Genomic DNA, 12,293 nt, shown 5'->3' with positions numbered 1-12,293 from the left:
ACAGCCCAGATACTCAGCCGGAAATACAGGCCCATCATCCAGCCCATCTCCTCGGCTCTTCCTGGACCTGCTCATCACCTGTTGTTTCTGTCGCAGCATCTGCGAGCACGGTGCATCTGGCCAAACGGTCGCGAGCAGGAAACGAACAGTTCGATTCGTAGTTCTCTACTCCTCGCCGTCGCCAACCCTAGCTGTCTGCCACACGCCGGCTCGCAACGCCGTGAGTGCCAGTGCACGTGCAGCCAAGCTCCATGGCAAGAGACGCGAGAGAGGACGGTGTCGGCGCAGGGCCTCGTGAGTTGCCGGGCGGTCATGGTGTCTTGGTGAGTGTCTTGCTTCTCTGAACCTTCTATTTCATGAAGTGTCTATTGTTATTGTTATAGGTTGACTTAGACTTTTTTCCCCAGAAAACCACATTTTTTTCTAAGTTTAATACTACCTCCGTCCAATAATAAGGGACATATTAGTTTTCTTTTGACCAATGCTTTGACCATAAATTACTCTATTAATATATATTTTATAACTATGACATAAATTCATATCCATTATATTCATACTCGAGGATATTTGCTTATAGTTATGATTTTGATCACATTAGTCACGTATTCATGAAGTAATTTGTAATCAAAGGTTTGATCAACCGAAACCTAATATGCCTCGTATTGTTGGACGGAAGGAGTAGAATCAACAGCTATCCCTAACTGTCGCAACGAAAAATCACTTTTCAGATGGTCATTCGCACAAAACCGAAATCCGACCTCACCTCCTTGGTATGGACCCGACTCTGCACGTGTCTCAGCTAGTTGTCAGAAATTGTTTAATCTACTCTCTTCGTCTCATATTAAGTGCCGAAATATTACATGTATCTAGACGTATTTTAGTATATAGAAATGTCCATTTTTATACAAATTTGAGTCACTTAGTATGGGACGGAGTGAGTGACATATTTGAATTATGTGAGAACGTCCGTCCAAAGAGTGGTTATGTGAGACAATTCGTGATAACCATGGTTTTGTGAACTTTAGGAAAAACTATTTCTCGAGTGACTTCAAATTGCAAATTTGTTTATTTTTGGGTGAATGTAGCAAGATTCTAAAATACCAAGTTCCATCTGACTTAACCCTGATAACGTTAACTAATCACTTCAGACATATAGAAGCTGAAGTGCCAAGAAGCCAATTTGCATGCAGAGTTTTTCGGTAGGACCAGCTAAACACTAATCCGAGCTCTCGTAGTCACTTGTCTCCTTCTCCGAGCTCTTCACCATGCTGCTGCGGTGTGCCTCCTACGGCGACAAGAAGCAAGGAATGTCATGTGAATCTGTCATCAGAAAAAGCCTGAGAGTCGATCTGAGGCCTCTTCTTACCTTAAGTCTCAGCCAGATGCGCAGGTCGGATTGCGAGGGGGAAGCTGGTGATGAGGCGTTCTCTGAGGAAACGAAGCAAGCAACCATTGTAAGTTTTTCTACACCGACACAGTGACAGCAATATTCAGGCATGCTGTTCTACTGACCTTCAGCTTGGGCTTCAGAGATTCGACTGCGGGCCTTGAGCTGCTGCTGTTCGCAGCTTGCTGAAGAAAATGCCAGGAGATAAAACATGGTGTTAGATGTCGTCCCAAAGATATACTCTGAATAAATGTCGGGCGATTTGTTCTGTTCTCTGACCTTGCCGAGGACCCAGTCTGCGGAGTCGAAGTAGGCACGCTCATGGTCCTGCGTTAGCACGCACGAATGCAACCAAATTAGGGAAATGGCCAGATGCGCTTTCATACATATAATTCATGACCCTGTTGTTGTTAACTACTAACACACAGAGGAATGTCCTAGTCATTGTAGTCAAGGAATACTGAGAGTTCCGATCGCTACAACAGTGGTGCTACATTGCTGCTGAATACGGAGTACCTTCGATATCAGAGGCTTCTTGGGCGCAATTCCTCCAAACTTCTTCTCAACATAGGCCTGCAAACAAGACACCGCTCAAAAAAGAAAAGAAAATCCAATCAGAGACAGCTAGAGAGCCTCCCCCGCCTAACACGAGCGGAAGAAAAGCCAACGCATCATTTTCTATTTCGAAGCTCCGCGACACACTGATCGAATTTCCCTCCATGCATGCATGCTTATCCCGTTTGCTCGGGGGTCCATGGCAATCTGCCGGCACAAACGCAGACAATTATCCAGTCCAGTCCGGTGGATCTCGACACGACGGGCACGCACCGAGCCGTGTCCCTGCCCGGCATTGCATCTGCCTTTGTTTGCGGCCGCCGTCCGTATATATCAACCGTGACCGCACGGCCGAAAGAACAACAGAAAGGTTCTTTGGCCAAAAGCGGCAGCGTCCCTTTCGCGGTCACAGGCGCCAAAACCGCAGATCGTCCTCGCGGACGCGTAACTCAAAACCGCTGCGTGGTCGCTTCTGATCCACTGGAATGTTTATGCGAGATATACCGATGGCGATCTCCTAACAAAGGCCACGAACTGACGAAAGCGACGGGGTACGTTCCAGCTTGAGCCGCTTCGCCTTCGCTCCGGGCTGAATTGAAACCGCTGATCCCAGCATGCAGCCGGTGGTACCTGAGGTGTTTGTTTGTTCGGGCGTACGTAGCTGACATGCAGAGGTGACGAAGGCGAGAGAGATTCTTGGGCGGTATGGTGTGGTGGTGGCCAATGGAAGTGTGGGACAGCTAGCGACGGCTCAAGACAAAGTGCTAGCCCGTCAGCCATCACAAGGCACGCACGCACCTCGTCTTTGTTTTCTTCAGAAACCTCCTCGGAGCTTTCGGTCAATGGATTCTTGCGTAGAGTTTAGATTTAGCTTGCTTTTCATCCGTCCTTCCTTCCTTTCTTTGGTAATTAACTAGTGTTGGTGCGCGTGGTCAACAAGAGCAATCTACAGTTGTTGCACGTAACCTACACTAGCTCTACTGCTGTTACTACTTGCAAGGTAGTACAGTAGTAGCTAGCCGGTAGTGCAGGATCTTGCAGGTTCGCTAGGTAGGTGTTGAGGATAAGTGCGTTTTAATTTAGGATTGCGTTAGGTAATGGTCTGTAGGAAGTTGCTTTCGATAGTTCGATTTTAAGCCCCATCAAAGATGCACCGAAATAACATTTTGGTATAATTGCTTGTTTTGACGATTTCCTTCTTTCCCTGATAGCCTAGCATGTTTTAGCGGCCTAAAGGCGAGGAAAATGACATAGGCAAACACTACGACTTAAGGAATCCCTGACTCTTGTGCCGCATGTCACAGTTTATGGGCGAACAAAGATGATTCAGGAGTTTATCCCTGCATATTTATGGTTGAGAGGTTGTGTGTTCAGGGACCGGATACAAGATTACACCAAGGACAGCTTCCTAAGCAAACCCGGTTTCTGAGTTGGACTAGTTGAAACTCTTAAACTATCTTATCTTCGTTATGCATCAAGGGTTCATGTATATCTGAATTTCGCCATGAGGCCAAATCAAGCCTGGCTTCGAGGGCGTGTTACTCTAGATATCTCTATCAAGTACCAGCCAGAGACCCCCCCCCCCCCCCCCCCCATAATTCAGAAGGCAGAGGCACTGTATTTTGTTCAGTTAAGCTAGGAAACCATTGAAAGAGAAGTTCGAAATTGCAGTCACCGATCATGTTCGTTTTCGCCAGCAGAAAATGCACAGAAGCTACTGAATTTGTTTTACCTCTTCACCCGGAGAAACCGATGACTTGGCTTCACCGCGGCCTGCCATCTCCTGTTCCCCCCTGCTTCGATCTCCTCCCTCACTTCTCTGCAAGAAACGATACTGCAAGTTTTAGCGCCTGACTACGAGCAGATAAACAGCAAGACGACGGCGAACAACTTTCGCACGAAAAGAGGGCCGGGAGGCCAATCCAATGCTGTGAAATGAAAGCTGCAATGCAAGCGTCATTGGGTAGTTGAGAGGGGAAGAAGAGAACCTTGTGCACGCTGCGTGGGGAGAGGGATATAGGAGGGAGGGGCAAAGGAGAAGTGAAGTGCCAGCAGAGGAGGTAACCCGATATATATAGAGCTTTGCAATTGCACGCGTGAGGTGAGAACCGTAAAGACCCGGTGCACAACCGACATCACATGCATACATGCCTACCGCGTGTTACACAATGGATATGTAATTTACACTCGTCTTCGATCCTCTCTTTCTGGAGGGAAATCACTCTCATCTTTTTTTTTTTAAAGACGAACCGAGCTCATTCCCCGGTTCCATTGCAAGAACGAATCATGGAGTTTACAGCATTTTCAGTTTCAAAACATCATATCAGTGAGAACTTAATACAGAAAAAGGGATCCGATGCCCTGTTTCTTGATCAGATAGCTATTTGATAAATATACGGCATGCAGCACTGCTCATGCAATGTTCATGTGTGATGCCTGCATTGCTCCTAATAATGTGTCCCTGTTTTCCAACCATAAAGGCCGCCCTTTATACACGCAGCAGCTATGGCTTGTTATTATAAGGAAGGGTTGGCGAGAAACACGTGAGATCAATCCAAATCCAATCAATGAGCAATGGAAATCTTGGTGTGTGTCAGGTGGGTCTAATTAGCGGACAGGAATGAGGGCTTGTACAATGGCGTGATGTTAGCCTTTTCTTAGCGATGCCACATAGGATAATTGCTGATTTGAGGAGAGAGGAATGAAGAAAGACATTTGCCATCTCTTAGCTAAGAGATGATCTCTTCACGAGAAGGATAATGCAAAAAAAAATGCAAATTTTCCATTATACTCCCTCCGATCGTAAATTCTTGTCTCGAATTTGTCCAAATATAGATGTATCTATTCTTAAAAAGCGTCTAGATACACGTAATATTTCGTCAACAATTTAGGATTGGAGGTAGTACTAGATTTCACCTTTTCTTAGAATTTATTTATTTAATTTTATTTATCTAAGCATTAATTGTAAGTTAAGGCAATAAGAGATGACCTATTGTACAATATGTTTTCTTGTCTTTTTTAAATGACGTGGAACACATAAGAGAAGGCCGTCTTATCAAGCATTGTACATTCCCTGAGTCATGCCAATGTGGGAGAAGCTTTTAGATATTGGCGCATAGGGGGTTGCATTTGGCACAACATAGGATTACAAAGATAACCGAGTTTCTCCATCCAGGTTTTATTATGCGGGATTTAGGCTTCTGGGCATGCCCGTAACAACAAGATAACTTGTTTTGCGTGATGAACCTAAATCAATAATACTCCCTCCGTCCCATAAAGGTTGGCGCGGCTTTGAACTAGAGCTAGTTCAAAACCGTGTCAACATTTACGGAACGGAGGGAGTACACATCAGTGTGATTGACTTTAAAATGAACTTAACAAATTAAAAAGACACTTGACGAACGTCTCGATTTCCACCAAACCTAATAGAAAGTATACCTTTTCCGTTATTATTCTTTCCACCCTTCTATTTGTTTTGAAAATCTAGATATCACAAATATGTTTGTCAAGTACTCCCTCCGATCCTAATTTTTTATCGTCGTTTAGTTCAAATACCATGACAAGGTTTTAGAATCTGAGGAAGTTATTTGAACTAAAACCACGACAAGAATTTAGGATGGAAGAGAGTACCAATAATTTATGCCAATTATCCAAAAACCAAATTTAATTTTTTATTTAAGAATCTTTTTATACAAGGTTTTTTTCATTTTTCTTTTCGTATTTGTTAGATTTTTTTTTTGCAACGCATGGAGCCTTCCATGTTGTCAGCCACGTTGCACCATAGAAAAATACATGATTATACTTAGGCCTCATCCTAAAGTTCCGTACTGAAAATAAACGCCCCCTCCCACCCCCTTCCGCGGTTACTACAGATTTACAAAATTGGTAACACTACATGTTTACAGATTTATAATATATATCATTTGTACTCGACATCCTCTCACTCTTATTCTAATTGTTCATGCAAGATCTAACAAGGGGTAGATGGTTTGATGGTGGATGGACCACCGTCAACAATTGACGTCTTTATAATAGTAAAAATGAAGATAAATATAAAAGATAATACTCCTCCGTCCCATATTAAATGCCAAAATATTACTGGCTGAGGTCTCTACCTTAGCTCTGTAATTATCCCTTGGTACATAACATTTTGTTAATGAAATATATTTACTGTCGGGGCCTCCCTTACAGTTTTCAGTCAAAAAAAATAGATACGTCCATTTTTAGACAAATTTGGGTCTCTTAATATGAGATAGAGGGAGTGGTAAAGATTATACCATGTATATTATTTGCCCATATATGTTGTGCATAGGGGGTGCATGCTGCAGCCCAATTAGCTCAGTGAACACGCAGATACACCGTGGTAAAGAATCTAGTTGGTGACTTGAAATTATTTTTGTTTGGATTCTTCGTCATCGTTCTCAATTGGAAACAACACCAAAGTTCGCCTCTGATAACGAAGCGAATGGTTGCATGTGGCACCTATCCATATCATGTTCTAGAAGCCTTTTTCGAGTCTCCATCGCAATGAAGATGCTGACACTTTTAAGTTAACCACGGATAATGTATGATTTGTGCGAAGCCCAAAATTTTGTGGCGGTACATGCATTCCGTTTTTGACTTGGTAGGCTAACCCTGTCAATAGATCTCACTGTAAGAAAATGTATGATTTGGGCGGAAAACACGGGTAGTTGTGACAGTGCATTTGTCTGTGGATTGTTGGTAGGCTAACCTGGCTTATCGATCATACTGTACTGATTCCATTAAGGCATTAACAACAGCTATCTGCTCGAAATCTAGGTTACACACGCGAAGCAACCTGTCTGGTATGGTCGATCTTGGAAGCCAAGGAAGATTCATTTTTCTCCGGGGGTGGTTGGACTTGATAAGATGATGACAAGGCAGTATATATGAGGACATTAATTATGACCTAATTCAACTTCGTGGCGACAAATACAGAAAAAAAAGAATAAAATTTCGTCTCACCGAGCCTCATTTTTGCTAATTTACCCGCAGAACCACACATTTTCGGTCAGACTGTCTCAACTAGCCCAAAACACATGTTTAAACCCGTTTAACACGATTCCTTATAGGCAGCCCTCACCTGTCAGGTGCAACAACGGACCCGAAAATGCAGGAAGGAGAAGGGGGGGGGGGGGCTAGGGGAGTAAATTGCAGGTTACCAGGTCGGGTTGGGTCCAGTCGGGTCCGACGTGACATTTGACAGGTGGGGCATATTAGTCAGAAATCATATCAAACGGGTTTAAACCTATGTCTTGGACTAGTGGGCGGTCTGTCCGAAAATGTGTGTTTTCTGTGGATAAATTAGCAAAAGGAGGGGCTCGATGATGAGACGACACCTAAAAAATGTGGTTTTCTGATTTTATTTTATTTTAAAAAGATGCATGCGTACTTAATTTGAGGATGTTCAGCTGCTAACTTTGAACAATTCCTTTTGCTTGTCGGCACCACATGCTTGCCAAGTACTCCAAAAGGTGGTTTATCGGACCGATAGATCCAGAGCAGCTCCTAATCTCCCTTGCCAATTTGCTGCAGTCATATACAGGTGCCTTTACAGAAGCAGAGTGAGGTCAAGGAAAAGCATGATTTCGCCGAGCGCAACCTTTTGGTGGATGTCGTAAATGACGCATTTGCTAGTTCTACTAACCGATGGATAGACGTGTGCGTCGTTTTTCTAGAAAAATCTCCTTTCTTCACACTGGTGTTTTCTATATGGTTCGTAGACTATTATCATCTCCAAATCCAAAAAATACTAGAAATCCCGAATGTGTATAAGTATGGATTACATGGGATAAATCCTTTTTTTCTCATAAAACATCTAATTTTCACATTAATTAAAAATACTTCTCATATTGGTGTTTTCGGGTGGAAGGAGGTTTGAGAACACACGGTCATCTCAAATACTCGATCCACTTGTGATTCAAAATACACTAGTAGTGAATAATGCCTTAGTGTCTTACATACTTAAGGGTGTGCGTTGGAGATCTTGTGGTTTATTTTCAGCGCTTTTTATGGGCATGTTTTGAGGGTGAGAGCACCGGATATAATGTAGCAGCAATATATTCTACTCCCTCCGTTCCAAATTAAGTGTCAAAATATTACATGTATCTAGACGCTTTTTATGTATAGGTACATTCATATTTGAACAAATTTGAGACACTTAATATGAGACAGAGAGAGTAGTTGATAGTGAGTTTAATGAAAACGGGCGTTGCACTTTTCTCTTATTTTAGATTTTAACAATTAATATTCAGATTGGGCTGCTCCAGAATCAAGATGGCAATGAATATTCAAAATGTGGATATCCATGGATATCCAGCACATGGATCGCGGGTATGCAGTGGGTTCTCGCTCCATGGATATCCACTAATGAATACCCGCCAACTCAAGAAGCGGGCACGGATATCACATATGATCCATGAATATCCATGGATACCCGGTATTTAATAAGATAAATAAATTACTAACATGTGGGTCCATTATTTAGCTATATGAGTCATATAAATACTTCTCCTTCCCACTCAAAAGAAATATGTCATCGTATCTTCTATATTCACCTATGTACTGTGTTGTGTTGTAATAAGACTTATTTTCTCAATTGTGTGAGACTTCTTGTGAGCTATGTATATTGCCTCTTGTGAGAAATTTGTGAGGCTTATATGTTGTTGTTTAAGACATTTTATGTTGCTCCATGGACCCGCATACCCGGTGGATATGGATATGAATATTGTTTTCGCTCCACGGATACTTTGGTGGATGAATGTGGATATGGATATATGCTCCGTCCGTTCAGACCCGCCCCATTGCCATGCTGACTCCAGAAACATAACCAGACATGAGAATGTGAGATCATACCGACCACACTCTAAACAAATTATCTTTTATTTCTATCACAAAAGGAAAATAAAAACGAGAAGAAGAAATATCTTTTATGCTTCACCAGGAACATTAGAAAACTGTACTGGTTCCAAGGTTTTGGCTACAAGATCCTGTTTATTTCTCCCGCCCATTTACCAAACAGGATTTTTAATCAAAATTTTCTTTTCTTTTGAAGATGATTATGTATTGCAAAATACATAAATAATAATGTAAATACAACCATAATCTATGTTCATTGATGTCTTAGATTCAAATTTATATTTAAGATTTTTTGTTTAAAAACCAGGCAACTTAAAAATAACCACGTCCATAAAAAAAACCCTGACGAAGTAGTTTAAAATACATTGCTCACCTCCTCACCGAATCTTTCCTTTCCGCGTCTCCTCCTCCCGGCTCATTCATCATTTCTTTGCCGTGTCCATGAGCTGAACCCAAATGAAATCGACAGGAATATCTTCCTGGATTCCGATGGTGGAAAGGAGTCCACGTTGTGGTCTCAGCCTTTCCTCAGACTCGCTCTGCAATTTTCGGAAGTAATCAAACAGGCTAGGCTTGCATTTACGCACGCTAGACAATTCTTGTGACTGTGTTCTGTAGATGACGTACATACCCCCGAGCATGTCCTTTGCAAGACGTGGAAAGCCCCACTTGCCAATCAGCTAATGCTACCCATGATGATTTGTGCCGGCCAGGTATTACTTACAGTATTTAGATCGACAGTTATATCTTGATCGATCTAGTTCAGCTCAAGACTGGATAAAAACCAGGCAAGTGATTAAAGACAGAGCTCTCCTTCCGGTGTTTTCCCCGTGCCGTGCCAGCAGAGTGCTGTCTATCCCTGTGGCCAACGAATATGATGGAATGAACATGTACTCTATTTTCTTTCTTTCTTCTTCATGATTGCGGCATCTGCATGCATGTCGGATGTCACTCGGAGCCGCGGTGTCGGCCAGGCGTGCGGTCCGCGAGAGTAGATTTCGACAAAACAGACGTCGAGCCGAAAGAAATTTACAAAATAAACTCGACGCGAAACTATTTCACAGATATAATCATTTTACTCAGCACCTGACGCAAGGGTACTATCTTCTGAACAGATATAATCATTTTACTCAGCACCTGACGCAAAGGCACTATCCTCTGAACCATAGCGCCTTTTCTTTGGACGTTATGCCCCTGCCATCATGGCCAAACAGGGCCAGCCCAGGCCCCACACCCGTTCATGTAGCGCCCTACAGACGGACGCTATCCTTGAGGGCATAGCGGCCTTAAAGCAACACTTCGGACTGAGAAAGGAGCTGAAAATTTGCCAAGTCCGTGCATAACGACGTTGCCTGGGACGCTATCCTTAGCAGGATGTTAAAAAGCAACAACATCAGCTCATTAACAAACAACAGCAACAGGCGGCTCTGGTCCTCCATCTCCGCATCGCCCAGGATGATGCTACCAAGCGTTCAAGAAAACGAAAAGAAAAGACACGCATTCAGCTAGCCTGCAGCAACTCAATTAAACAGGGCTCTAGCTAGCTGTAGTACAAGTACAACAACAAAATCTATATTTGTATATACGAAGATGCTCGTCCTGACTGGAGTACCTAGTAGTAGCTCATTGATACTGATGCATGCATATTTATGCAGCTATATATACGACGACAGATCTGACTGGACGGACTGGGGTAAGGAGTAAGAACATGTAATATGTCGTACGAGTATATATATTATGACTAGCTTGTTTGATTCTACTCAGATATAGTATCTGTATACCAAAATGTTTTCAGTCTCTTCCTCTCTCAATCGACGGTCAGATTGTGCTACTGTACCTACCTAGTGGTACTAAATTACCGGTAGTATGGACAGAGAAGAAATCGACTCAAAAAGAAGGTGAAAACAAGGCAACATCCCGTCCTCCCTCCTCAACTAGTTACTAGTAGTAGTAGGTGTTGCAATTACTGGCTACTGCCGGACGTCATCGGGGGCGATATGCTAGTCGCGGTTGATGAAGGCAACCAAGGTGGCCATCTCTGCTTATGCCTAGGGTCAGCTGAGCTTGGCGAGGAAGTAGACATGGCCCTCGTAGGGGTTTCATAGAGCTCAGTTTGCCCCGGCCAGCCACTGCTCCGGAGGGTGGAGTTGTAGGCGCTGGGCGCTGCCACGGGCTGAGGCGGTCCTGCCCTGAACCAGCACGCGCGCGGGAGCAGCCGAGGTGCTGCCAGGAGGGGGCCGGCAGCGCCGGCGGGTTCACGTACGGGTGGTCGATTGGGTACCTTCTCGCGCTGATGGAGCTTCAGGTGCGTGTCGGCGACATACTGGAGGTACGCTTATAGGCTTAGCACCTTTCAAGGGGGGCAGGCGTAGTGCCCCAGAGAAGGGCGCTACACGATCACGGATGGGGCCCAGCTTGGCCACGCTTTCAGAGGCATAACGTCCAAAGAAGAGGAGCTATGCTTCAGAGGATAGCGTCCTTGCGTCAGGACCTGAACAGAAGGGTTATATCTGTGAAATAGTTTTAAGTCGAATTCATTTTGTGAATTTCTTTCGCCTCAAGGTCTGTTTCGTTGAAATCTACTCCGCGAGAGGCAACCAACCACCGTTGCGCGAGGTGACAAATTTGGGATTTCGCCCCAGAGAATCTTGCATGGCGCTGCACGTCTGCAGAACAAAGCTCGCTCGCTTTTGCAGCGTTTTTTCTGGCTGAAGCGAGGCCTTGATGGACGCTGCCGTGCTGGCCTGTGATCGATCGGCACGCTTGCTTGTTTCGCTGCTCGCTGGGCGCTGGTGAGTGAACTGCCTCTTGGTTGGCTTGGGCCTAAGCTACAACTACCGCTGCTTTAGATCTCAGGCCGGAAAGCAAAAGCTGGATAAGATACTGCTGTTCGGTCGGTTTTTAAAATTGGATTTTCTGATACCCTCGCTTAAGGCAACTCCAGCCGGATCCATTTTTGGGTCCACTGCCCCGGTGAGGCCACACATTTGGTCCATTTTATTACTTATGGACATGCGGGTCAGGAGAGGAAAAAGGTGGCAGGTGCGGACGAATTCAGTGCAAAAACGATCATCCGTCGCGACCCAAATCCGAAGCAAATTTGGGTCATTGGATCGCGTCCGGACCAAAAACCGGAATTGGGTGTCCGTTTTGACCCAACGGACAAAATGGGTCGCCGAGATGATTTTTTTTTTTCATTCTCGTATTTTTTTTGGCGAGGATCTTAGAAGTTATTTGATGTTCAGAGCAGGACTGACTGTTCGTTGACAGTGGTATCCATAGTCCTACTAGTTCATGCACTAGCACTAGCGCAACACAAACGAGATATTTCCAACTCGAATCTGTTCGAATTGTTTATTCTTGTAATTGTCCTACCAAAATGTCCATGATGGATGGTAAACTACCAGCTAGCAAGACAGGAGTGCTCTTCACCAGCACCCTGAAAATTCAGTCCATGTCCGTCTTCCAGAAG

The 12,293-nt window shown here is 44.1% G+C and overlaps 1 protein-coding gene across 2 annotated transcripts; it reads right to left on the bottom strand.

Moving 5' to 3' along the window:
- Positions 1-1,020: 1,020 nt before the first annotated feature.
- Positions 1,021-4,070, bottom strand: LOC100837301. Of its 2 annotated transcripts, none has more exons than XM_003558044.4 (7): positions 3,931-4,070; positions 3,675-3,761; positions 1,904-1,960; positions 1,667-1,714; positions 1,513-1,572; positions 1,367-1,428; positions 1,021-1,285 (listed from the first exon to the last, which is right to left on the bottom strand). In XM_003558044.4, the coding sequence occupies exons 2-6, from the start codon at positions 3,720-3,722 to the stop codon at positions 1,375-1,377; spliced, it is 267 nt and encodes an 88-aa protein (XP_003558092.1). In that variant the 5' UTR covers positions 3,723-3,761; positions 3,931-4,070; the 3' UTR covers positions 1,021-1,285; positions 1,367-1,374. The 2 variants fall into 2 exon arrangements, with proteins under 2 accessions (XP_003558092.1, XP_014756654.1); XM_014901168.2 differs by lacking the exon at positions 3,931-4,070 and adding an exon at positions 3,834-3,924.
- Between the last annotated feature and the right edge of the window lie 8,223 nt (positions 4,071-12,293).

Source organism: Brachypodium distachyon, chromosome 1 (assembly GCF_000005505.3).
Source record: "Brachypodium distachyon strain Bd21 chromosome 1, Brachypodium_distachyon_v3.0, whole genome shotgun sequence".
NCBI classification, from domain to species: Eukaryota; Viridiplantae; Streptophyta; class Magnoliopsida; order Poales; family Poaceae; genus Brachypodium; species Brachypodium distachyon.
Note: the sequence above shows the minus strand (reverse complement) of the source record. Positions and strands in the feature narration are given on the sequence as shown.